We start from the raw sequence: 22,636 nt of genomic DNA on the forward strand, positions 1-22,636 counted from the left end.
GGAAGAGAAGGAGCGATGTGACCGATTTCGTTCGGTCCTCCTGCGTTGAGGCCTGCTTGGCTTTTGCAGAGGAAAATACAGCAAGAAAATCGTGATTTCTTTTTTTGGGGGGGAGGGGGGGTGGGAGGGGAGGGTGGGAAAAGGGAACACGGTTTTAGGTTTTATATGATTTTTTTCAAATTCTGCACTTTGACAGTGGTAGTGAAATACACTAATCCAGAAGTTAGTTTTCCTTTGAGAAGACTGGATTGTTTTTCCTTTTGATTCCAATCTTTTTTTCCCCGTGACAAAGCATAAATCATGAACACCGGAAAATAAGGTGGACCTCAGGAATCCTGCACCGACTGAGAAGGTTACATTCTTCCTCAGGAGGGACGGGTGGGTGTTTGTAGCCCTCTCTGGAACCTAAAACGAAAAACATGAGTTGCGTGCCATGGAAAGGAGACAAGGCCAAATCTGAATCCTTGGAGCTGCCCCAGGCAGCACCCCCACAAATCTACCATGAGAAACAGCGCAGGGAGCTTTGTGCCCTGCATGCCCTCAATAACGTCTTCCAGGACAGCAATGCATTCACCCGCGAAACGCTGCAAGAGATTTTCCAGAGGTAGGGGACCCCTTCTTCTTGGCTTTTTGACACTTTTCTGCTGTTTCTGACTCTGCGGGTGGGGCCGTGTGTCAGTTCCATACACCTTCCAACCAACAGGCATTATCAGCTAGATGATCTTAGCAGGTGTAAGGGACACCGGATTGGAAAGGTAATCACCGCCATTTATTGAGCACTTACTATGGGCAAGGCCCAGTGGTGAGAGCCTCCTTGGCGTCATGTCGACTGTCCCACGGAATACGTGGGGGTGTTTCCATCTCACAGATAAAAGACCTGGCTCAGAGAAGTATAGTAGTACTTCCAGGTGACATAAAAAGCAGTGGAACCAAGTTTGAATTCAGGTTTGTATCTGTGCTGTTGACCACTCTGCTCTAGTGCCCTCAAGGAGTCTGTGGTCTAGAAGGGAACAAGGGACAAGATAAGTACGCACTGAGTCACCTGACATCGGAGGTGGAATGTTGTGGGTTCCATAGGAAGGTGTAGTGCTGGCCTTGGCGCTTCTTGTACATTGTTCTGTGTAGCCCTCCCAACCTGTTTTACTGGTAGAGAGAAACAGGCAGAAAGCTCAGGTAATTTGTCAAGATAGGTTCTCAGTAGCAAAGCTATGATGTGAAACTGGCTTTTGATCCCCTCCCTTTTCTACTTCATTCTAAATACCCTTTCTTACCCACTTTGCCCAAGGCTACCTGACAGGTTGATAGAAGTTCAGCTTTTTTCTCTGCTTTGATGTTCTAAAATTCTTTTTTCAATGGTCAGAGGAATTAGTTCTGCAGGAACTAATTCTCTTCAGGAAATGGAGCCCTGGCAGGTGAGATAATTTGTCTCAGATCACCAATTCATGTCAGCACGTCTGTAGTCTGTAGCAGCTTTGGCAGTGAGCCTATCTGATCCCTCCAGCTAGGAAGTGTGAGGTCTGCTCGGTTCTCAGTGCAGAGAAAGCTCAGGAATTCTTCAAGCAGTGCATAACGGCAGCCCCAGAAGACCCTTGTCTGATTCCCTTCACTCAGAGTTGAAATTCTTGCCCCAGAAGGACCTGAATTACAGCTGGAAACAACCTGTTTGGGATGATTTGTGCAGCCATAGGTGAGGACCATTTACCCTGCAAAAAACATTCCTCTCTTAAAAGAATGTTAATCCCAGTGTGCTGACAAAGTTATAACGAGGGTAATTATTTTTCACGGCCAATAATAACCATAGTTATGCCTAAGCAGGCAAATGTGTCATTTGCATCATGGCCATTATCTGGCAAATAGAATTAACTTTTCAGGAATTGGGGCCCTGGCAGGTGAGATAATTTGTCTCAGATCACCAGGTCATGAAACTGAAAGGAGTAGAAAGGACACCAACCATTAGACTGCTTCCTTTTGCCCAACTATTAATATTTCTTCTAAATCAAATATTTGCAAATTATTTCCTAACCTAAGACTTAGGAGAAGGAAAGGACTCACGGTGAGCCCTTGAATGTGCTTTGTACTTGGTAATAGGTAGCAGTCTTGCAACAACCTTAGGATTCAGTTTAAACAATTTGTCCAGTTTCACTTGCTAGTAAATTTCAACAGTCAAGATTTTGTGTGTACGTTCAGAAGATTTTCACGTCTATAAATTTGGCCCCTGATCTAATATGATGATCACTAACACAGATGCACACTCACTGTGCAAGGCACTGTTTCCTTGTTAACTCATTCCTCACACTGATCTTAAAAGATAGATTCCGTTAACGTATTTACCATTTTTCCAAACGAGATCATGGCACAGAGTTTACAGAGCTGTTTAATGGCAGGATTTGGACCGAAGCTTTGTGGCTCCGGGGCCTGCCCTCCTAACTGCTCTGTCTCTTTCTGGGTGTTGGAAGGGCGGGTCACTGCAATTATGTCATCAGTAGCTGTTGATCCTGCTAGTAACTTGGGTCTGGGTCTGAAGGTGTGAACTGTGATTATAAGCTGTTTGTGAATAATAGTGGGGCTCTTCGTCTGTGTTTTCCCTGAATGAAAGAATGTAAATATTTGCTCAACACTCACATGGAACCAGAGTTCTGTTCCTGCCTTTTCAAGCTGTAGTAAGTTGTACTACACTGCTCAGTTCCCTATCAGCACAATGTAAAGATCCGCCTTAAAGTAATAGCAAACCAGTGCACAAAGGGCATGTACTCTGTCCCCATTCCCATGTCAGGATTCTGGATTCAGTATTTTGTATGGAAGGATTTTGTGTGGATGGATGGAAACGAACAAAAAGTCTGAAGGGGATCAAAGGAAAAGCAAAGGGAGAACAGGTGAGAGAGAGAAAATGGTATTTTTACAACAAACATCCATTGGCTGCCTGCAGTGTGCTAGGCACTGTAGAGAAAACTAGTTGAATCAGACTCAGTGGCTGAGAAGTACATCTTGAAGATATACATTGACCAGGACCTTGAGAACAGATTCAAATAAAGTTAGAACCATGAAATTTAGGACAATTAAAACAGTCTAAAAGAAAAAGATGATCTAAAGGAGAGAGGCCAGGTGGTCTGAAAGGTTGTAGACGGGAGTCAGCTACAAGGGCTGGTGGATAAGGGGGAGGCCCATGCGGGCAGAGTGAGTGTAGAAGAGAAGAGGAGGAGTGGCCGTGAGGAAGGAGCCATGAGCCGGAAGGGGGTTCAGCCACGCTGTCTGTAGAGAAGCAGCAGCTGTGCAGTTTGTAGTGAAGCTGGTCCGTGGTGAGAAGGGACAAGAAGCTGTGCAGTCTGTAGTCAGGACCCGGCTGTGCAGCCTGGGCTAGTAAGAGCAGGCACGGTGCTGCTCTGATCGTGCCCGCTCCAGCTGACTCCGAAGCCACCAAGGACTCTGCCTCGCAGACCTGGACTCTTATCTGGACTCTTGGAACTCAGGACATATGGAGAGGACACTGTAGGACTTGTGCCTTTCCTGGCCTTCACCATGAGTATAACACAGCAGACGATTTTCCAGCCTATTATATGAAGGTTGATGACATCATACCCCAGATCCTGAAGGAGACAGCTGACAGATAAGGAATGGGGAACTATTGGGCTTGGTTTTGGCTTATAGGTTTTTTAAGGAACAAGGGAAGTGCTGGGTCTCGTGGGAGTACAGGGCTCGGAGCTGAAGTGCTCCCAGCCCCGCCCCCACCAGGTTGGAGTATTGTAAATACTTTTTTTTTTGCAACACTAAAAAATAAAGAAAAAGATGATTTATTTGGAAAGAACAGTAATGTTGGCAGGTTAAACTAGATAATTTTAAATTCTCAGATCTAAAGTTCTATGCTTTTTTGAAGATGTGGCTAATGAATAATAGAAATGAGAAAAAAATTTTATTAATGCCATTTGTTGAGAGGTAATTCATCCTACCAGTTGAATTTTAGCCAGATAAAAGAGAAATACAAAAGCAGGGTGGAGTTTCAGTACAGTTGTGCATATGAGATGACTCATGTTTGGAATAGAAATGAATAGGAACTTAGAACCAAGCTCATGACTTGGCAGCAACATGGGGAAGGGAAAGAGAGGAGTCAGAGGTGTGACAGGCTCGGTCCAGGATTGGGAGGTGGTGCTAATGTCCACAGTGATAGCAGAAAGGTTTGAAAAGAGTCCATTTTCAACATGTGAAGCTAGAGACAACATTGGACGTAGGGCAGGTGTCATCACTGTATACGTGTATAGATGTGGCTGTTTGCTCTCATACATTTTATCATACGTGTCCATGCTTTGAAAAAGAGGACTTACAAGTTAAATGATGTGGTAGCAGATCTGCAAGGTTGTTTTGAAAGTCCTCAGGTCTCAAACATTTTCACTAGATTCGTCTCAGTTTTTCAGTGATCAGATGTTCTTGTAGCTAGGTATGTGTTCCTTTCCCAAAGAAAAGAGCTATTAAAATCTAAAGAGATGAAAACTAGCTTGGTACTAGTGAAAAACTCGAATGCAAGCTGGAAGGGACAGAGATTATAGATAATAGTGAACAACCAGCATTCTCTACTACGGAGGGGAAATCCTCCTGCCTCCCTACTCAAAAGCCCCTGAGCATGTGGAAAGAGCCACATTTAAAGATGTGGTGGTTATAAACTGAGAAAAGGTGTTGAATGCTGACCTCTAGAGATCTGAATTATCTCGTGCAAGGGCTAGACATAGACATAATCACGCTCCTAGCCAACAACTACAGAGTGCTTCTGTGCGCCTGGCCCTGTGATCTGTGCTTTATATAAAACAAAGTTCTGAGCCATATTGTCTAATGTCACATGTCTTCAGACCTGATAAAAAGGAAAATAATAAACAAGAGAAAAGGAATATGGATGAATGTCTCCACGTCTCCTTTTTATTAAAATCTGAACTCAGCAGCATAGCCAGACACAGTGGGAACCGCGAGAGAGGACCTGGAACGTCACTGAGGTGTGAGACCTGCACTAGAGCCCACCTCTGAGTTGTAGATACTTCAGTCTCATGGCTCTAACCTCTGGCTGTGACAACTGTGTAGAACCTGCGTTGTGGTCCAGAATTTCTAATGAAACCATTAAGAGAGTCAGTCCTGAGCAGGAGTTTGCCACGGAGTCTCAAGAAAATAATCCATTGGAACAGAACAGGATCCTAAGGAATTTTGTGGGACCAGTGCGTTGAAATATCCAGGAGGCTGTTCCATGTAGCCTCAGCTCTGTTCAGAATTAGGAGGTTGAGTCCCAGCTCTGCCACTCACTAGCTGGTGGTGACTGGGCAACTCACTGTAACCTCTTCGCACCTAGTTTCCTTATTTACCCTATGAGGTTAATCTCTGTTTCAAGCTTGTTGGAAAAATTAAGTGGTAAAGCTTACCAAAGTGGCTAATATAATGGGCACTTAATTATTGTTAACATAAAAGCCAAGTGCTAGTATAGCAGGCACACTAGGTGGACCCCACTTAGTCAAATGACTGCTCTGGAATTAGGTAGAAGCTATTCTCGGCGTTTCCTGTATTGATCGGTTTGACCACATGTTTATGCAGTGACCAGTGCTTATCTGTGAGGGATACAGAGTAGAAGAGCCCTTTCCTGTGTGTTTGGACATGTATAAAATAACTGAATTCTTCAGTGGATTGTAAGATAGGAGTCATTCCCATTTTTACAGAGAAGCTAATAGGCATGGAGATAAAATCTCACAATAAGTATTGGTGCTGCCTGGATGTGAACTCAGATATGTGTGTTCCTCCTGATCCCCCTCCTTTTCTACTACAAAGGAGCCAGGAAAGATTCCATGGAGGAGGTAGGGTGTGATGTTGAGCCTAAAGAAGCTTTAGGATTTGACTTGGGACCGAAAGGACAGAAGAATAGAGGCCTCCTGGTCATGGTGCCCGAAGTACCTTAAGTCCAACGAGGGAAACAGCAGGCTGAGTGGGGTTGGAATTGGCCAACCAGGCAGTTGGCTCCGTTGGCATTTCTTATATCAGAGAGTGAAATGGTGCGTTGGTGAACGTGGCAGGCACGTACAGGTGAGTTGGAGGAAGGGGAGTTTGAAAGGAAGGACATTAAGGAAGCTGCTTAAAAGTCCAGGTGTGGCTAGAGACAGATGTAGAGAGCAGGCTGACAGCTCTGGGGTACAGGGTGAGGGAGTGGAGGGATGGAGCAGAAAAGAAAAAGGAGAGGTGGACAACAATGTAGTGATTAGGGGGGCGGTGGTGGGCGGAAGTGGAAGAGGGTATTGGGATAAATAGTAATGGAAAAAAATACCAAGAAAAAGTCCAGGCGAGGGGCCTCCAGTTAGGGGAGTGATAGAGTAGACAGGAACGGACTGGAATATGAGGGGATGCAGGACAGAAGAGACCCTTGTAGGCTGCACCTCCAGAAAAATGTGTGGTCAGACATGTTTGAGGACTGAAAGATTCCCCATCTCAAGACTCAAGGTGGTGAGAGGAGTTGGGGGGACTGGATGGAAGATGGTGAAGGGATTAACCAAAGAACATTTGTGCATCACCGTGGATGCAGAAGACTCAAGGTGAATATCAGCGTAGCAGGGGTTCCAAGAATCCTTGCAGTAAGCCTGTCAGCTTGATTCATGCGGCCATTGTATTGAATGTATTCTGTGATCCTCTAGGAACACCCTGCGGAAAGCGCAGGTCTAAGTTTTCAACCTGGTAGGGACTTAGATGGTGAAAGAGGAGGAAGACTCAGCTGTCTCTTTGTTGGAGCCTTCATGCACCTACTGGCTAGAGACTTCACTGGAAGTAAAGAGAAAAAAATGGTGAGGGGACAGGAACTTGATATATCTTGAGCTGGGCTTTATTTCATGTGCTTTCACGTTTACCCCGGGTGCCCAAGAGTCCACTGAGAGCCTTTGGCCTATTAAAGCTACATTTAAGCCCAGGCCCCGGGAACTCAGCTGGCCTTTCCTCTTATCAGCCTGCCGCCACCACCATTCTGATCTTGGGTCCTGGCTGTAAGACAGGCACAGCTCTGGATTCTTAACAAATCCGAGTTTGAAAGATAAGTGATCAGCCCTGGCTGGTGTGGCTCAGTGGATTGAGTGCTAGCTTGCGAACTGAAAGGTTACTGGTTTGATTCCTGGACAGGGCACATGCCTGGGTTGTGGGCCAGTCTCCATTGGGGGTGTAGCAGAGGCAACCAATCAGTGTTTCTCTCCCTCTCTTCCCCTTTTGTGTTTCTCTCCCTCTCTTCCCCTTTTTCTAAAAATAAAAACTTAAAATATATAAAAGAAAGATAAGTGATCAGGGACAAGTCAAACTTGGGTTCTTTTAAACCTAAAAAAAGGAAATAATTCATAGGCTTATTATGAGGATTAAATTAGATACATATGAAAGCATGCCATGGGCTTGGCAACCGAAGTTTTCAATAAATGGTAGCTATTGTTACAGAAAACACAAATTTTGGTGACAGAGTGGAATTTAGTGTCTTCAGGTACCTTTGCTAGCTCTGGAGACAAGCATGTAAGCACTTCTCATTTTAAGGGTCCACTACCTTTTCCTATCTCAGGAAAAGAGATAGGATAACAAAATAAACACAGAACATTTCAACACCATTCCTTAAGCACCTGTCATGCGCCAGGCACTCTTCGGGCCCTGGGGCTGTAGCATTAACAGGATAGAGAAGGCGCCTGTGGCCCCTGCTGGCCTTGTGTGGAAAAAGACAACTGAGAAGACAGGTAGGGTAGTAACAAGGGCTGTAATTAAATTAGAGCAGGCGGATATATGTGAGGAAGTGACTGGGGGAAGCCTAAGGCTGGATGGTCAGGAGGTCTCTAAGGCAATCATTCTTGAAACCCAAGTAATAAGGAGCAGACCAAGTGACTATCTAGGGAAGAGTATTCCAGACAGTGGCAACCGTGGTGAGTACAGAGGCCCTTGGTAAGGAAGAGCTTTGTGTGTTCAAGCAGCAGACGAGGTCAGCAGGGTCCCAAGGGCTTTGCAGGCCACACTTTCAAAATGAGAGGCAAATAGGCCCCATCAGCACTGAATTATTATTTTGCATAAAAGAGGTGATCCCTAGGACAGTAGGGCCCAGACTACAGAATACTTTGTTGAAAGCTGGTTACAGTTTACTTGAATGGAGTAAATGAGCTTCCAGGGCACCATGGCCTAATGTGCTCCTCTGTCTCTGGTAGTGCAGGCTCAGGAGGTGTCAGGCTGATAAGCAAGTCTCAGCCCTCCTTTCACGTCCGTAGGTTGTCTCCAAACACCATGGTGACTCCCCACAAGAAGAGCATGCTGGTAAATGGGAACTACGACGTGAACGTCATTATGGCAGCACTTCAGACCAAAGGCTATGAAGCTGTTTGGTGGGACAAGCGCAGGTAATCTGAATCAGGCTTGACTTGAGAGCTGGCACTTGGGGTGTGAGTGGGGAGGTAGGTGGGCAGTTGTGATGTGACAGCTGGGGAGCCTTGAAGGGTTGGCTGCCTCAGCCTGACTCTGTGTCTTCTGCAGGGATGTCAGTGCCATTGCTCTCACTAACGTCATGGGCTTCATCATGAATCTACCCTCCAGCCTGTGCTGGGGTCCACTGAAGTTGCCTCTCAAAAGGCAGCACTGGATCTGTGTTCGAGATGTGGGCGGCGCCTACTACAACCTTGACTCCAAACTGAAGATGCCCGAGTGGATCGGAGGCGAGAGCGAGCTCAGGTGCCTGTGGTGGCAGCTGATGGGCTGGGTGGGCTCTTCTGCGGTGCTGGGGAAGTTGAGCTTCTATTTGGTTAGCAAAGGAAATGAAATTCCCAGCTCCTTGGATGTCTCCCTGCTATACTTGGAATCGTAATGTCTCAGACTTGAAAGACCAGAATCTTGATGGCCCATGAAGTCCCAGCACCTGGGGTACTGGCATTCTGGTCTGGTGGTATTGGCATTATAATGTCATCAACACATGGATAACTGTGACTGTAGCTGCCAGGTCAGAGAAAGGAACACATTCAGGCCAAAGAGGGCTAACTTTCCCTGAGACCAATGAAGAAACCTTTTTTTAAACAACTGGAAGTCCTTTGCTTTAGGAGTACTTTGTGCTGGCTCCATTTGTCACAGAACTAGCTACTTTTGGCAATAATATGAGGAGACGCAGACATTCAGATTGGAAATTAACTGGATAGCTTGAAGGGAACCCTCCAAGGACAGACACTACAAGAGTGTTTTGTAGAATTGCCAAGGGTATAAATAATGAAGTTACCAGTGAACAGTGGGCCCCAAGACTGGAATTTGCAATTTTACCAGCATTTCATTTTCTCTTTCATCTTCCCCCCACCCCCCACAGGAAATTTCTAAAACATCATTTGCGAGGAAAGAACTGTGAACTCCTGCTGGTGGTACCAGAAGAGGTGGAGGCCCATCAGAGCTGGAGGGCTGACGTGTAACAGTTCACCCAACACCCCCCTCCCCCTCCCCCCTCATCCTCCATGATGTGCTGTGGCCTGTACAGTGGGTCTGCCCTTGCCACTTCCCCAAACATCTCATTGGGTTTTCCCCCTCAGATTTGACAGTGCAATAGGCCAGATGTGTGAAATGTTACAAAAACCAACCAGCGTTACTCGTTCCTGGGAAAGGAAGGTAGGAGCTCCGTGCTTAGGGCAAGTGATGGAAGACCTTTATTTTATTTGAAGAGGAGAGAAAAAGGTGGGCCCCGGCTTATTTCTCCCTTTTGTCTGAGGACTTGACAGAGGCTCTGCTGGAGCTCGCTACTGCTCTGACTTGCCTGGAGCTGCTGCCTCCATTTCCCCTTTCCTGGCGACTAGTGGGTCTGAAGACACAGTACATGCAAAGCCCGTGTGACTGGTTAGAAGGACCCAGAGCGAAAGGGCCTCTCAGGAAACCCTCTTCAAAACCCCAGCAGCAGTACAGCACGCCATCTCTGACCCTAATGCCATCCCTCACCCTACTTTTAGGGGTGGTTTACGGCCACCCTTAAGAGTTTTATAATGAAAAGTTCTCTTAATATTTCATACCGAGTCGTTGAGTCCTGCAACATCGTAGCATGACAGGGTGAGCTAGATACCTAAGAGGACATGGCCAGAGCCAGGTGGGCATGGCCGACCTGTCTGCCTCACTCCAGCATTGTCCCTGCCACTTCATTACATTTAATTTAGGAGGCTCTGGGGCACAAGATATGCAAAAGGGCAGTTCTTCCAGGTGGCCCACTCAGGCAAAAACTGGAAAAAATAAGCCTGCCTTCAACATCAAGTTCCACTAGTTTGTTGAGCAAGGAAAATATTGTGAAGAGAAAGCTAGAATCAGAAGTCCTAGGCTCTGAGTCACTATAGTGACAAGCAGAGTCCTCGGTTGAGTGGTTATGTGCATTGGTAACAGGACCTGGGTTTGTCACCTTTCTGTAATTTCCTTTACAAATTGAGAATTGACCGCCCCATACCTCTTTAAATAGTTGTAGGCCACTTTTCTCCTGTAACTTTAGAAAACGAGAAGAGGGGGGAATACATGCCGTACCACACTGCGTGTCACCAAAATGGTTATAACTGCCTCAGGGCAGGCGGGCAGGCAGAGACCTGTCCAGCCCTTACAGACCAATGGTCTTGTCGGGCCTGAGCACTGCTGACTTCTCGCCGGCAGCAGAGCCAGCCTGGGGCTTGCATGTCGGAAGCTGAGCAAGCTGAGTGGGATGAAGCCGAGGCTTTCTCCTCCCCACTGTGACTGGAGTGCATGTTTACACCAGCACTTTTTCTGCACATGTATCTTCAACAAGGCCGTTTTTTATGCTTAGTAAGAGGCCACCAAGCGGCTACTGCATTATACCATCTAAGCAACTGACCGCGGTCTCTCTCGCACCATTTTCTACATCAGACCTGCTTGGCACCAGAGAGCTCTTTACCTTATCCCTGCACAATGACATTCCAGTCACCACCAGCCAGAAGTTACAGCCAGCTGCTGACTGTCACAACCAGGACCTTGGGTCCATTGGCACTGTCTGTGATAGGAAACCATTTCCTGGGAAGAGGAGGAAACTCCTCTCCAATCTGCTTGGATCTGTGCAAATGGCACTTCAAGAGTCCCCATGTCCTTGGAGTCCATGGGCCAATGGGATACACAAAGACGCTTCAACATTTCAGGGCTGGTTTCTCTGTTCATATCCAAAACTGGTGCTTAGTAACAGGGACCCATGCTGATGCCCAAGGGCAAAAAGTCCCATTTCCTTTGAGGAAGGAAGAGGGCAGGCCTGACCCTGATGCCCAGTAAGGGGTGACCCTAGGCTTTTTGTTTTTCTTGCTTTTATTCCCTGCCCTTTTTTGTTGGCCTTGTGCTGGGTTTGTTTACAAAAGACGTATTTTGTTTAACCAAATATTAAAAATGGAGAACTCTGTGCATAAACCTCATGTCTGTCTGAATTCTGCATGTAAAGGAAAAACTGTAAACTTAGCATGCTGCTGCTTTAGAAGGAAGTCACTCACATCCACAAGTCCTCTCTTAGAAGTGTGCTCTGCGGCAGTTCATGTCTTTGCTTTTCCGAAATGGCCTAATTTCGAGGTGTGTATCTAAAGCACACGCGTAGTGCTTTCAGTTGGAATCTTTAATACTTAAATACAAAAGTAAGCACTGACTTTTTTTTTTTTTTATTGTCTTAGACACACAGGTCTGACCGCCAAAACGCAGAGAAGCAAGCTCCTGCTCTGCCCTCCAGTCCCCATCTTGCGGTTTATGCTGCTGCCACCCCTCTCCCTCGTTTCCAACATACACAGAAAGTCACAGTGGCTGCTTTTACACTAGAGCTGTAATGCACTTTGTATTTCATATAGTGTGCAAGTCAGAACAAAACACTCATTAATGGTCAGAGGTACGTACATCCTTCCCAGGGACCCCCACAGTGAGATACTGAGGAGGTCTGCTGGTCAGGAGTCGATTTAGCAAAAGACGGGATGGCCAGAGCTGGAGTAACCATCTGCACTGCTGTACTCCGGTATCAGTGAGGATGATGTAATTAGTAAGTCAGGATAGCTTGGAGGGCAGGCACAGTTGCAAGTAGGGAGTCTCCATGAAACGGGGGGGAAAATTCTCCCAACCAGGTTTGGAGAGGTCAGTGTGCCCAAGTTTAAAAAAAAAAAAAAAAAAACAGTTCAAACACTTGATTTTTCACACTTCTGCCAAGAAAGGTCAAATATAGCAGTAACAACCTAGATCTTTCCGGGAAGTGAAGGTAGAGCCCCTGGCATTCCTCCTGACAGCCCTGTGTTAGGCCCTAGAAGTATCTGGAACAGAAAAGGAAGAATGTAAGGCATTGTACAGGCCTAGAGAATCTCATTTTTTTTATCCTACATAATAGGAGGCAGACAATATCTACAAAAACAATACTGACAGCACAAATCAAGTACCTCACAGAACATGGGCCAGATCCCAAACTCCTCCCACGCGCGAACTGCTGCTCTACCCGGGTGCTGGAGACAGAACCAAGCTGTGGCTCCACCCCTGGCAAACCGCCCAGGGCTTGGGCTCACCTGCCGTTGCTGCAGCTGCTGCTGCTGCTCCATCTGCAACTTCTCAGTCTCAAAGACGACAGGAAGAACCAGGATCATGAAGGACGTTGTCCCAATCCACAAGGCTGCCCTGGAAAACCTGTGGAGGGATTTGTGAGCACGACAGTGAGGCAAAACCAGGGAGCTGCACCAAGAAGGACCCAACTTTCTCAGGCTCCCCACGCCACTGTTTTTGATGAACATGTTCTACCCCACTCTTGCACCATATTGCTACCAGCACAGGAGGAACAGTCCTGGTGGCGGTGTATGTAGTGATGGCAGTTGTAACATTCTCCTGAGTTCTTACAAAGGTACTGATACTTTTAAGTATCTCACATAATCTGAACCGATCGTAACAACGACCCTGCCCGACAAGAATTCCCGCTTTATAGAAAAGTAAATTGAGACTAAGAAAGGTTAAGGAACCACAAGTCCAAGGTCACTCAACGATCTAGGCGACAGGCTGGCCTCCAGCCCAGGTACGCTCCCTCCAAAGCCCGTGTTCATTCATGGAATCCCAGGCACACCCCAACATCTTTGCCCTTGTTTCTTACCTGTACATTTTTTGAGCCACAAAGAGAGAGAGATCAAAAGTGGCTCCGGCCGCGGACCGGATCCTCTCTGGAAACATCTCCGTCAGACCCCAGAGTCTTTCCGACAGGGTCTCATCTGGCTGTAGTGGAGGAGGCTCGGGCCTTAGCCGAAGCATTGGTAGCTGCCGCCCGACGTCGGGTCACGCTGAGCCGCCCCCCTTCCCTGGAGCTAGGGCACCCTGGGCCCCGCGGGGCCCCTAACTCCGCTTCTCGGAGAAGACTCCGACCGTTCCAGGCTCCGCGACGCGCCTTTGCCCCACTCCTGCAGCACGCGGGGTTCACACCCCTGGGCAGGACGCGCCGGCCTGGAACCCCGCTCCGCGCCCCGCCCCGCGGGGCCCCAGTACCTCCTCGTCATCTTCCTCTTCCAGCTCCTCCTCAGTCCTCTCGGCATCACCTTTTGGAGGCAATTCGTCTGGGGACAAAGGAGCCCCGGGGCCCGCGGCGGACACGGCGGCGGCCATGGCTGTACCGACACACCGGAACCGGAAGGAAGCAGACGAGTGTAGAGCGGAGCTCAGGATAGAGCTGCCCTTCCGGGAGCCGGAGCGCCGGGCACAGCGACGCCCTCTGACCAGCAGTGGTTATCGCCTTCAGCCGTGCCTGGAGGCAGCCAGATTTCAGAGGAAATTAACACCCGGGAAACTACTCGAGTAATTCTGCGGTACATAATTCTGGTTTGAGGGTTTCGTGGGCCCAGAAGCCTGTTTTTCTTTTAAAGTATATTTTATTGATTATGCTATTAAAGTTGTCCCAATTTTCCCCACTTTGTCCCCGTCTGCCCCGTACCCCCTTTCCCAAGGTCTTTGGCTTCTCCCTTTCTTATACTATTCTTAACATCCCCCTATTTTGTACCAACCAATTATGCTTCTTAGTCCCCGTACCTTCTCCCTCATTCCCCCCTTCCCCCTCCCAGCTGACAACCCTCCATACGATCTCCATATCTATGATTCTGTCCCTGTTCTAGTTGTTTGCTTTGTTTGTTTTTTAGATTCAGTTGTTGATGGTTGTGAGTTTGTTGTCATTTTAATGTTTATAGTTTTGATCTTTTTCTTAAGTCCCTTTAACATTTCATATAATAAGGTCTTGGTGATGATGAACTCCTTTAGCTTTGCCTTGTCTGGGAAGCACTTTATCTGCCCTTCCATTCTAAATGATAGCTTTGCTGGATGGAGTAATCTTGGTTGTAGGTCCTTGCTTTTCATCACATTGAATACTTCTTGTCTGCAAAGTTTCTCTTGAGAAATCAGCTGATAGTCTTATGGGAACTCCTTTGTACGTAACTCTGCTTTCCTCCTGCTGCTTTTAGGATTCTCTCTTTTCAGAAGCCTGCTTTTTAAACAAACCTCCCAGGGATCGAATCTTTTATTTATTTTTTTATTATAGTTTAATGTATTTTATTAGCAAACTTACAGGAACAATACAGAAGACAACATTAAAAACATGTACTTGCATGTAGGACAACTCAGAAAAGTATAGTGAATGGTTGGAATTTACTGGATGATAAAAATGCTACAAATACCATTTAGTTGCCATCAAGAAGAAATTTACTTGTTTTTTAAAAATCCAAATGCTGGCATTATCCAGAAAAATTTAACAGGTTTACTTATATTGTTATCAAGTTGAACTGCTGAAATTGTTCACTGAAACATTCTGACTTGCATTAATGCTTTGTGTCCCCACATTTGTATTTTCAAAATTCACTCACAAATGAAAATGGAAAAACTGCCAATACCTGATTTCTGTTCCCTATTTCCCACTTGCAATCATATACTTAGGTACCTTTTGACCCCACGGGGGGTGGGGGGATGTTCAGAACTATCAATAATAGAAGAAAAAAATAAATTATTTTTATTTTTAAAGAATGAAATGTTTCCCATCATAGTGGATTTTAAAGCACATTCTCATGTATGTGGCGTGCTAGCTGGATGTCTTTTGGCATACTTGTTACGGATAGCACACAAGTTGGTGTTTTCACAAAGGCCAACCACAAAGTCCTCACCTACCTCCTGCAAAGCACCAATAGCTGCAGACCTGGAAGTGCAGACCTGTTGTGAAGTCCTGAGCCATTTCTCATACCAGACGCTGGAAGGGAAGTTTGTGAATCAAAGGTGCCAGTACCTTTTGGCCCTATTACATGGTACTTTCTCCCAAAACCCAGTCCACTAGGTTGGCTTAAAAAAAACCCTCCTCTGATCAGTAGATTTCTCCTTATTCTCCTAACGAATGTTTCTGGAGGTCTTCATTTCCTTCTCCGGTTGACACTCTTCAGTTCATTCAATTCCTTCTTCATTATTTGGAATTCGGCAGTGGTCTCAGAGAACTGAAAGTAAAGCAGCAGACCGTTAGAAAGGACATTACTGGGCTGTTTCAGGTTTGCAGGCCAGCCCTGCGCACTGGGGAAAGGCCCCAGGCATTTCTCTAACCCTGGCAGCCGGCCTCTGTGACAGGAGCCCCTTCGTAACTGGGCAGAAGGTAACCCCCTCAAGTACTTGAACACAGCCCACTCTGTCCATGTTTCTAATCACCTCGGACTACATGGCACTCACTGTGTTAACCACAGCATACCCTGGGGGATGAAGAAGGGCAGATATTGGTGATTCTAAGCTAAAAGATTAGTTGCTTCTGAGCTGTAGCTCCCATGATGCATAGGGGGGAAATGCTTTAAAAAGAATGCCACTTCCCTCCATATAGTCACGACAGGGACAGAGAGAGAGACCCTCTCTTACTGTGATGTAAAGACCTACACTTCCCGAGTGACCCATTATTCCGAGTGCTTTACTTGGATTATTAACGCACTACTAGGTGAAGCCAATTAAGATGTCTATTTTATTGCTGCAGAAACTAGGTTCTTCACATAGATCAGGTAACCTGCCTAGAGTCGCACAACTAGTGTGAGGCTGCGCGAGAAGCCAGGGAGTTTAGTTCCGGAACACGTGCTCGTAACCACTCCAGTGTACGCGCTCCTGCTTCTCATCCAACCTTCACACGTGCCTCTAGGCCTCACAGGCTGCTGGGCTTTTTGTTGTTGTTTTCATCCTCAGCTGAGGATATATTCATTGATTTTAGAGAAAGAGGAAGGGGATGGAAAGAGGGGGAAGGGGAGGAGGGAGAAGCATCAATCGGTTTGCCTCCCATATGCCCCAACCATAGATCAAACCGGCAACATGGGGTATATGCCTTGACCGGGAAAGGAACCACAACGTTTTTGGTGTACGGGACCATGCTTCAACCCCCTGAGCCACCCAGCCAGGGAGCTGCTGGGTTTTTAACAGCCTCAGGAAACAGATGCCAACACAGAGAGCTCCTGGGCAGGTCTGCGCCAGGCACTGAGAAATGCCTGCATGGCACAGGACATCTCTCAGCCATGAGCAGCAGACTGTCCTCCTTCCTGGAATGCCTTCAGCCCAGCCTCCATTCCTCCCTTTGTTGTTCCACATTCAGTCAAGTATCCCTTCCTGCGTGGCATCCTCCTGTCTCGGAAGAATTACCTTCTCTCTCCCCTGTGCTGACAGCAGGCCCCGTAGAGACTCTACATGTTGCCTTTCGCACAAGGAACTGTCCACCTCCCCGCTGGACTGTGAGCGCTTGAGGGTGCGGACTATGTCTGACGTGGTTTTGTGTCTCTGGATTCAAAGCAATGTACGTGGGCATACTGGGCTCACAAGGTATGAGCTGGATGGAGGAACGGACTTGTGGGGAAGCCTCCCCTGACAGGAAAGCCTAGGCAGCCCTTCCCATCACCCTCCTCACCATGTCAAGCAGGATGTCCACTTTCATCTGCAATAAACTGTTCTCTTCTTCCAACTGCTGGTTCCGCTTCCGGAGGCGCAGAGCCTCCCTCTGGTCCACACCTCCACTGATCCCTGTCTCTGGTGGAAAGACAGAAGCAGCAGTTACAGGGACGGTCTCCTTCCACAGTCCTGCTAGACAAAATGGCAGGGAATCAGCACACCTGCTATCCAATGGCCATTTTCGAACTTCAGGTTTTGTCCAGCCAGGTTCATGGTGGGGGTTCCATAGTCAAGGCCCAGCTCCACCTCCCGGGTTGACCGATCTAGCTGTGGGTGAGACACTGCATGCCAGCTTCAGATGGCCACAGCACTCAGACCCCAGTCCCAGCGCCTCTCCCAACTAGAGGACCCCAATAAGTCCTTTCTTTCCCCTCATCATTACCCAGCACATTTAATGTTTTTTGAAGTCAGGAAACCAAGTAGGGTGCAACAAACACTTTTAAACTGTAAGAGAGAAGAAATATACTGCTTTGTACAATAGATGTTTTCTTAAAAAGCTATATATGCTGAAATTTGTAAAATGAATTATTTTACATCTACTGTGAAAAGTCCTTTTTAAGTGTAATAAGCCCCTAAGTTATCACCTACTTACTATGGAGCTATATACAGGGTCAGACAAAAGTACGTTTACAGTTGTGAGTACACGAAACACAGAGTTTCCTCTTATACTATTACTTACTAATTATCGTTATTATTTTCCATACGAACAACTGTAAGCCTACTTTTGCCGCGTTCCATATGTAAGGACAAGGCATGAAATGCTAACGCCCTGTTAGTAGTAGCAGCTGTTTTTTAATGTATTTTTCGATGTTTCTATACCTCGCCGAGCACCCACCCTGCGTTGGGACTCGTGCTGGGTATTCAGTGATGACTGCGACCAACTCTGCCCTCGAGGAGCCTGGGACCTGCCTCTGGAGCCGTGACAAAACCTTCCGAATGCCATTAGTGGTGGCAAAACATCATCCTTTCAGAATGCCTTGATTCTTAGACATGAGTAAAATCGATTCCTGGCCACATCTTGAGAATAAAATGAAATCAAACTGGACAAACATAAGGAGCCAAAAATCATGAAATTGACTGCCTTATTAGGTTCTTGAACAAGCTCTGACAGTAACTCCCAAATAGGAGGTAAAAATGATTTTAGCAATAGCAACATGAATGAAAAGGATGCCCTCCTACTTGGATGCCCTGGACGACCCCACTTTCCATCCAAGACCAGGCTTGAAACTCACATTATGCAGGTTGGAGAGAGAAGCAGACTTCCGAGGCGGTGTCTTCTTCGGACTGAACGTATTCCCAAAGAGGGGCATCTCTGGCCTGACGAAGGCCAGGTCGGTGCTCCCTGTGTGGGGGCAGAACAAGTCGGGGGTGCAAACAGTCGGGCGAGTGACCTTATGTTACTGCCCTAAAGCCACTAAAACATACACCTTACGTGGCTATTCCTGGTCCTGGCTCCCACTGCTGAGTCCTGCTCTGTGCCAGGCAGTCACGCAGTACGCTAAAGCCTTTGCAGGTAGGACCTTGGCTCTCACGACCACCCTTTGCTTAGCTCCTCTCGCTATCCCCATTTGACAGGTAAGGTTTCGACAGACTAAGGCCCCAAAACGGAGCTAGAATTTGAACACGGGTGTGTGTGGCTCTACAGTTTATGTTAACACGGGCAAGTGCTAAATTTTGTCACACGGTGACATCACCAGATTTGCAGTCTAGAGCAAAGGATACACTAGACAATAGCCTCTGCATGGACTCCATTTTAAAGACACAAAGCTGTATTTATACTTCGGTTTTGGATAGATAATAGTGCCCCTCACTCAGTCTGTATGTCAAAGGTCACCTGCCCTGTACGGTAGGTGAGGTGTCCCGTGGAAGGAGGAGGCCCATAACATGGCAGAGCTGACATCACCAATATATAACAGATGAGGAAAAGGAAGAGTCTGCCCTAGCTGCCTTTTAAGTCAGATCCCATAATCCACAAACGCCTCTGGCGGAGCCCCATGCCTGGGTCCTGGAACATTAGTGTGGATCTACAGGTCCCCTTGGCAGCCTTCTTCCCAACGGAACTCCCCGGGGAGAGGGCTCAGCACAAAGCAAGCGAGAAGTGCATCTGGCTTCCAACCATCTGCTGCTCCCCGGCCCCAGCGGGACCCCAGCACTTATCTCCCCTGGGCCTCAGGCTTGTTCATTTGTAACCAGGGAAAATTACGGCACCCGACTCACGGGTTGTTAAAGGGCTTTAGTGTTTATCAAAAGCCGTGACATCTGATGCTTACAGCAACGCAAGGATGTCCCCGTCTACAAATCGGAGAACGGAGGCTTAGAGAGGCCAAGTGACTTGCCCCCATCGCACCGCCGGAAGGGGGTGCAGCTGGGCGCACTCCTCGGCCCGGTGGTAGCAATCCCTGCATCACTGTGCAGTACTTTACAGTTGGCAATGGGCCATAAAATACATTATCTTTTTGAATGTAACAAGAAGATGAGTCTTCGGCTTTCACTGGATTCTCAGAGGGATCCGTGCGCCCCAGAGTTCAGAGCCAGCCAAGTGCATGTCGCGCGAGTACGCGGCCCGCAGGGACCGGTGGATTCAACTGACGGTAGCGAACAAACGTTCGCTCGCACGCTTTTCACAGCCGAGCCAAGGGAGGAATTACTATCCCAATTTACAATCAAAGAAACGCACTCCGACAGGGCTGTCACCAGCCTGGGGTGAAGCCGGCCTCCGACCCAGCTGCAGGCAGGCGCTAGGTCCCCTGGGGAGCGCCCGACATCCTGCCCGTCTTCAGGCCCTCCGGAGACGCGGGGATCGGAGACGTACCTGGCGCGTTCCAGAAGCGAGCCCCGAATAACCGCCGAGGCCACCCGCAAGCCGCCCGCCAGGGTCCCCGGCACTGGCAGGCCAGCCACCCGCCGCCCGCGCGCGCATGTGCAGCCCCGCCTCGGACTCTACCGCCTAGAGAGTGGGGGTGCCAGGCGCGGCGGGTTCCACTACGCGAGCCTCTGCGGAGCACCAGAAACGCTCGAGGACTTCCTTCGGTGTGTTGCATGGACTTCACAAAAAGGTTGTCTTCTGGAATCACTTACATGCCCCCGTGATAAGGGAAAGAACAAGGAGCTACACGCGCTCTCCCCACAGACCCATTGGTCTGGCCTCTCCAACTTACGCCGTCACCTTGGTAACCGGGTCCTGCAGCGGCTCGCGAAGATTCCATTGTTGTGGGAAACGGGGACGTGGAGATTGCGCCGGGCGTTGCCTGGAGAGTGCCAGGATTCACAATAGCAAAATGGGCCTCTCCCTGTTTGCCCCTCTCCTCGTCCTCCCTCGCCACCCCAGAGCAGAGGGCACTCCTTCCCGGTGGAGGTGGGGCAACAGGCGTCGGCTGTCGCATCCAGAACTTCGCAGGGTCCCCTGAGGGACCTGTGGCGCAGCCTGCCGGCCCCGAGTTCGTCGGATTACTGCGGTGTCTTCAGGTAAGCCCGACAGAAGAACGGTGATGCCCCCTCCCCGCCTCCCTACGCCCGACTCTCCTCGGTTTCCACAAGCAGGGGAAACTGAGGCTCAGTGGCCGCTCCAAGGTCTCACAGTGAGCAAAGGGCAGAGAATTTGTGGAGTATCAACTCTGGATCTCCTGGACTCCTAACAGAGTGTATTACTAGTTCCACTTGATAAGTGAAGAAACTCAGGGTGCCTGGTGGGTCCCAGGTTATCCAGCCAATGAGGTGCAGGACCCGCGGACCTCCAGCTCCACGTGTAATTTTATTCCAAGTACACCGCAGTCATTGAGAAGGGCGGAGTTCCATGTCCTAGAACCAAAATCTGCACGGTCTAGCCCAGCATTCTCCAATGGAAACAATGTGGGCAGCATATGTCATTTAGAATGTTCTAGAAGCCATATTTTTAAAAGTTAATGAAAAGAACCCGGGCTGGTGTGGCTCAGTGGACTGAGTGCCCGCCTGTGAACCAAAGAGGGTCACAAGTTCGATTTACAGTCAGGGCACACTCCTGGGGTGCTGCTGGGTCCCCAGTTGGGGGCGTGCACGAGGCAACCACACTTTGTTTCTCTCCCTCTTTCTCCCTCCCTTCCCCTCTCTCTAGAAATAAATAAGATCTTAAAAATAAAAGTTAAAAAAATCAGATGACATTAATTTGGATAATATTTAACTCCAGATGTCTCAAATATTATCATTTTAACATATTGTATAATTAATATATTTAAATTTGTACTGCTTCATTTCATAAAATTTTTATTTATTTTATTTTTAGAGAGAGGGGAAGGGAGGAAGAAAGAGAGAAACATGGATCGGTTGCCTCTCGTACACGCCCCAGTAGGGGACCCGGCCACAACCCAGGCATGTGCCCCGACCGCCTTCCGCTTTGCCAGGTTGTGCTCAACCAACTGAGCCACCTGGTCAGGGGTACTGCTTCATTTTTAATTTAAAATAAAAAGGTTAGTTCTTCAGTCACACTAGCCCAGTTCCAAGGGCCTGCTTGTCACATGTGGCTAGTGGCTGCTGTGGTGCACGAGTCTGGCCTTTTCCTACCTTCCTGCCCTCCCCCCCCCTTTTTAATTATAAAAATCTCCCCCTTTCATCAAGGCTTTAAACATGAAACAGATTTCTTGAATAAAATGGAAAGTTTCCAATAGATTGAAACGTAAATCACCATACATACAACACCTGGCAGGGAAAAAAAAACCAAAAAACAAACAGCGTGTTCACACAATCCCTGTAACAGCCACGGGCTTATTCTCAGATGCCTCCTCCATCTGCCAAGTGTGTTCTGCTGCATACAGAGCTCACCATGGTTTCTGGGGTCATACTCAGCAGGGGCTGCAGCCCGAAGAGCACTCCTCTGGCTGGGTCACGGTGCTGTTGGCTCAGCTCAAGAAGCAAAGCAGTCACCAGCACGTCAAGCGGTGTATTTTAAACATCCTTTAAATATCAAAGGGAGAAACAAGAAGGCAACATATATTATCAGAAAGATGTTAGCAAGTGAAGACAGCTGTGTAAAATGTGAGGCTGAAAGGTGGTTCCCCAGCTTCCTTTGGCTTCTTGGGCAGGGGCCGCAGAACAACAAGATGTGAGGCTCTGGTTCATGGATCATATAATGGACCCGTTCCCGACTCTGCCTAACACCAAGATTCCTCCATTCATATTCAGACATCAGATGGGTTTTAGGGACCAGCTTGGCTATGCCCTTGGGCACCATGACATGCTGGTACTCGAACTCCTTGTCGTCGTATTTGTCCAAATAGTAAATTTGTTTGTGCGACATGATCGCTCCTCTTCAGAACCGTCAGCGCAGGGCCTCCAACCTCCAAACAACTCCCCACCTTCCTTTCCTTTTTATCTAATTAAATCCTGCTCTTCAAGTCATGTCCATGCTGACTAGGTCAGTGCCCACTATTATGTCACCTCGTAGCCCTGTGTGATCCTTCAAAATCGTTGTCGCGGTTACTTAACATAATTGTTTGGTTATCCCACGTGTCCCCTGGTAGACATAAGCTCCTTTGGGGCAGGGGTCAAGTCTGCTTAGCTCACCATCCTATCCCAGGTAGGAATATACTGCTGGCTTGTAGTAGGCACCTAGTAGCTAGTCATTGAACCACCAAAGGTTAAACCGAACAAAAGCCAACTTGTTCAAGTTAAAAATGTGAACTTTAAACAGGGCCATTCCAGTCGTGGCTGCTGGAATCCGTGCTTCATGCGGGCAGGTGTTTCTTACTCTTCTCATCTGCCCCCAGCA

The 22,636-nt window shown here is 47.8% G+C and overlaps 3 protein-coding genes and 1 pseudogene across 3 annotated transcripts; 1 reads left to right on the forward strand and 3 right to left on the reverse strand.

The window, feature by feature from the left end:
• Positions 1-149: 149 nt before the first annotated feature.
• On the forward strand, positions 150-11,370 carry JOSD1 (Josephin domain containing 1). Its single transcript, XM_090272419.1, has 4 exons — positions 150-604; positions 8,232-8,360; positions 8,494-8,688; positions 9,308-11,370. Exons 1-4 carry the CDS (start codon positions 420-422, stop codon positions 9,405-9,407), a joined length of 609 nt encoding a protein of 202 aa, XP_090128545.1. The 5' UTR covers positions 150-419; the 3' UTR covers positions 9,408-11,370.
• Positions 11,371-11,763: 393 nt separating this feature from the next.
• TOMM22 (translocase of outer mitochondrial membrane 22) lies at positions 11,764-13,600 on the reverse strand. The gene is made up of 4 exons (XM_090272420.1): positions 13,450-13,600; positions 13,064-13,182; positions 12,492-12,609; positions 11,764-12,245 (listed from the first exon to the last, which is right to left on the reverse strand). Exons 1-4 carry the CDS (start codon positions 13,564-13,566, stop codon positions 12,171-12,173), a joined length of 429 nt encoding a protein of 142 aa, XP_090128546.1. The 5' UTR covers positions 13,567-13,600; the 3' UTR covers positions 11,764-12,170.
• A 929-nt stretch (positions 13,601-14,529) lies between these two features.
• On the reverse strand, positions 14,530-19,801 carry CBY1 (chibby 1, beta catenin antagonist). Its single transcript, XM_090272421.1, has 5 exons — positions 19,709-19,801; positions 18,129-18,238; positions 17,058-17,163; positions 16,856-16,974; positions 14,530-15,425 (listed from the first exon to the last, which is right to left on the reverse strand). Exons 2-5 carry the CDS (start codon positions 18,204-18,206, stop codon positions 15,345-15,347), a joined length of 384 nt encoding a protein of 127 aa, XP_090128547.1. The 5' UTR covers positions 18,207-18,238; positions 19,709-19,801; the 3' UTR covers positions 14,530-15,344.
• Positions 19,802-21,875: 2,074 nt separating this feature from the next.
• Positions 21,876-22,165, reverse strand: LOC150011020 (cyclin-dependent kinases regulatory subunit 1 pseudogene; annotated as a pseudogene).
• Positions 22,166-22,636: the final 471 nt, after the last annotated feature.

This window comes from Furipterus horrens, unplaced genomic scaffold (assembly GCF_987537825.1).
Source record: "Furipterus horrens unplaced genomic scaffold, mFurHor1.1.pri manual_scaffold_4, whole genome shotgun sequence".
Classification (NCBI taxonomy): domain Eukaryota; kingdom Metazoa; phylum Chordata; class Mammalia; order Chiroptera; family Furipteridae; genus Furipterus; species Furipterus horrens.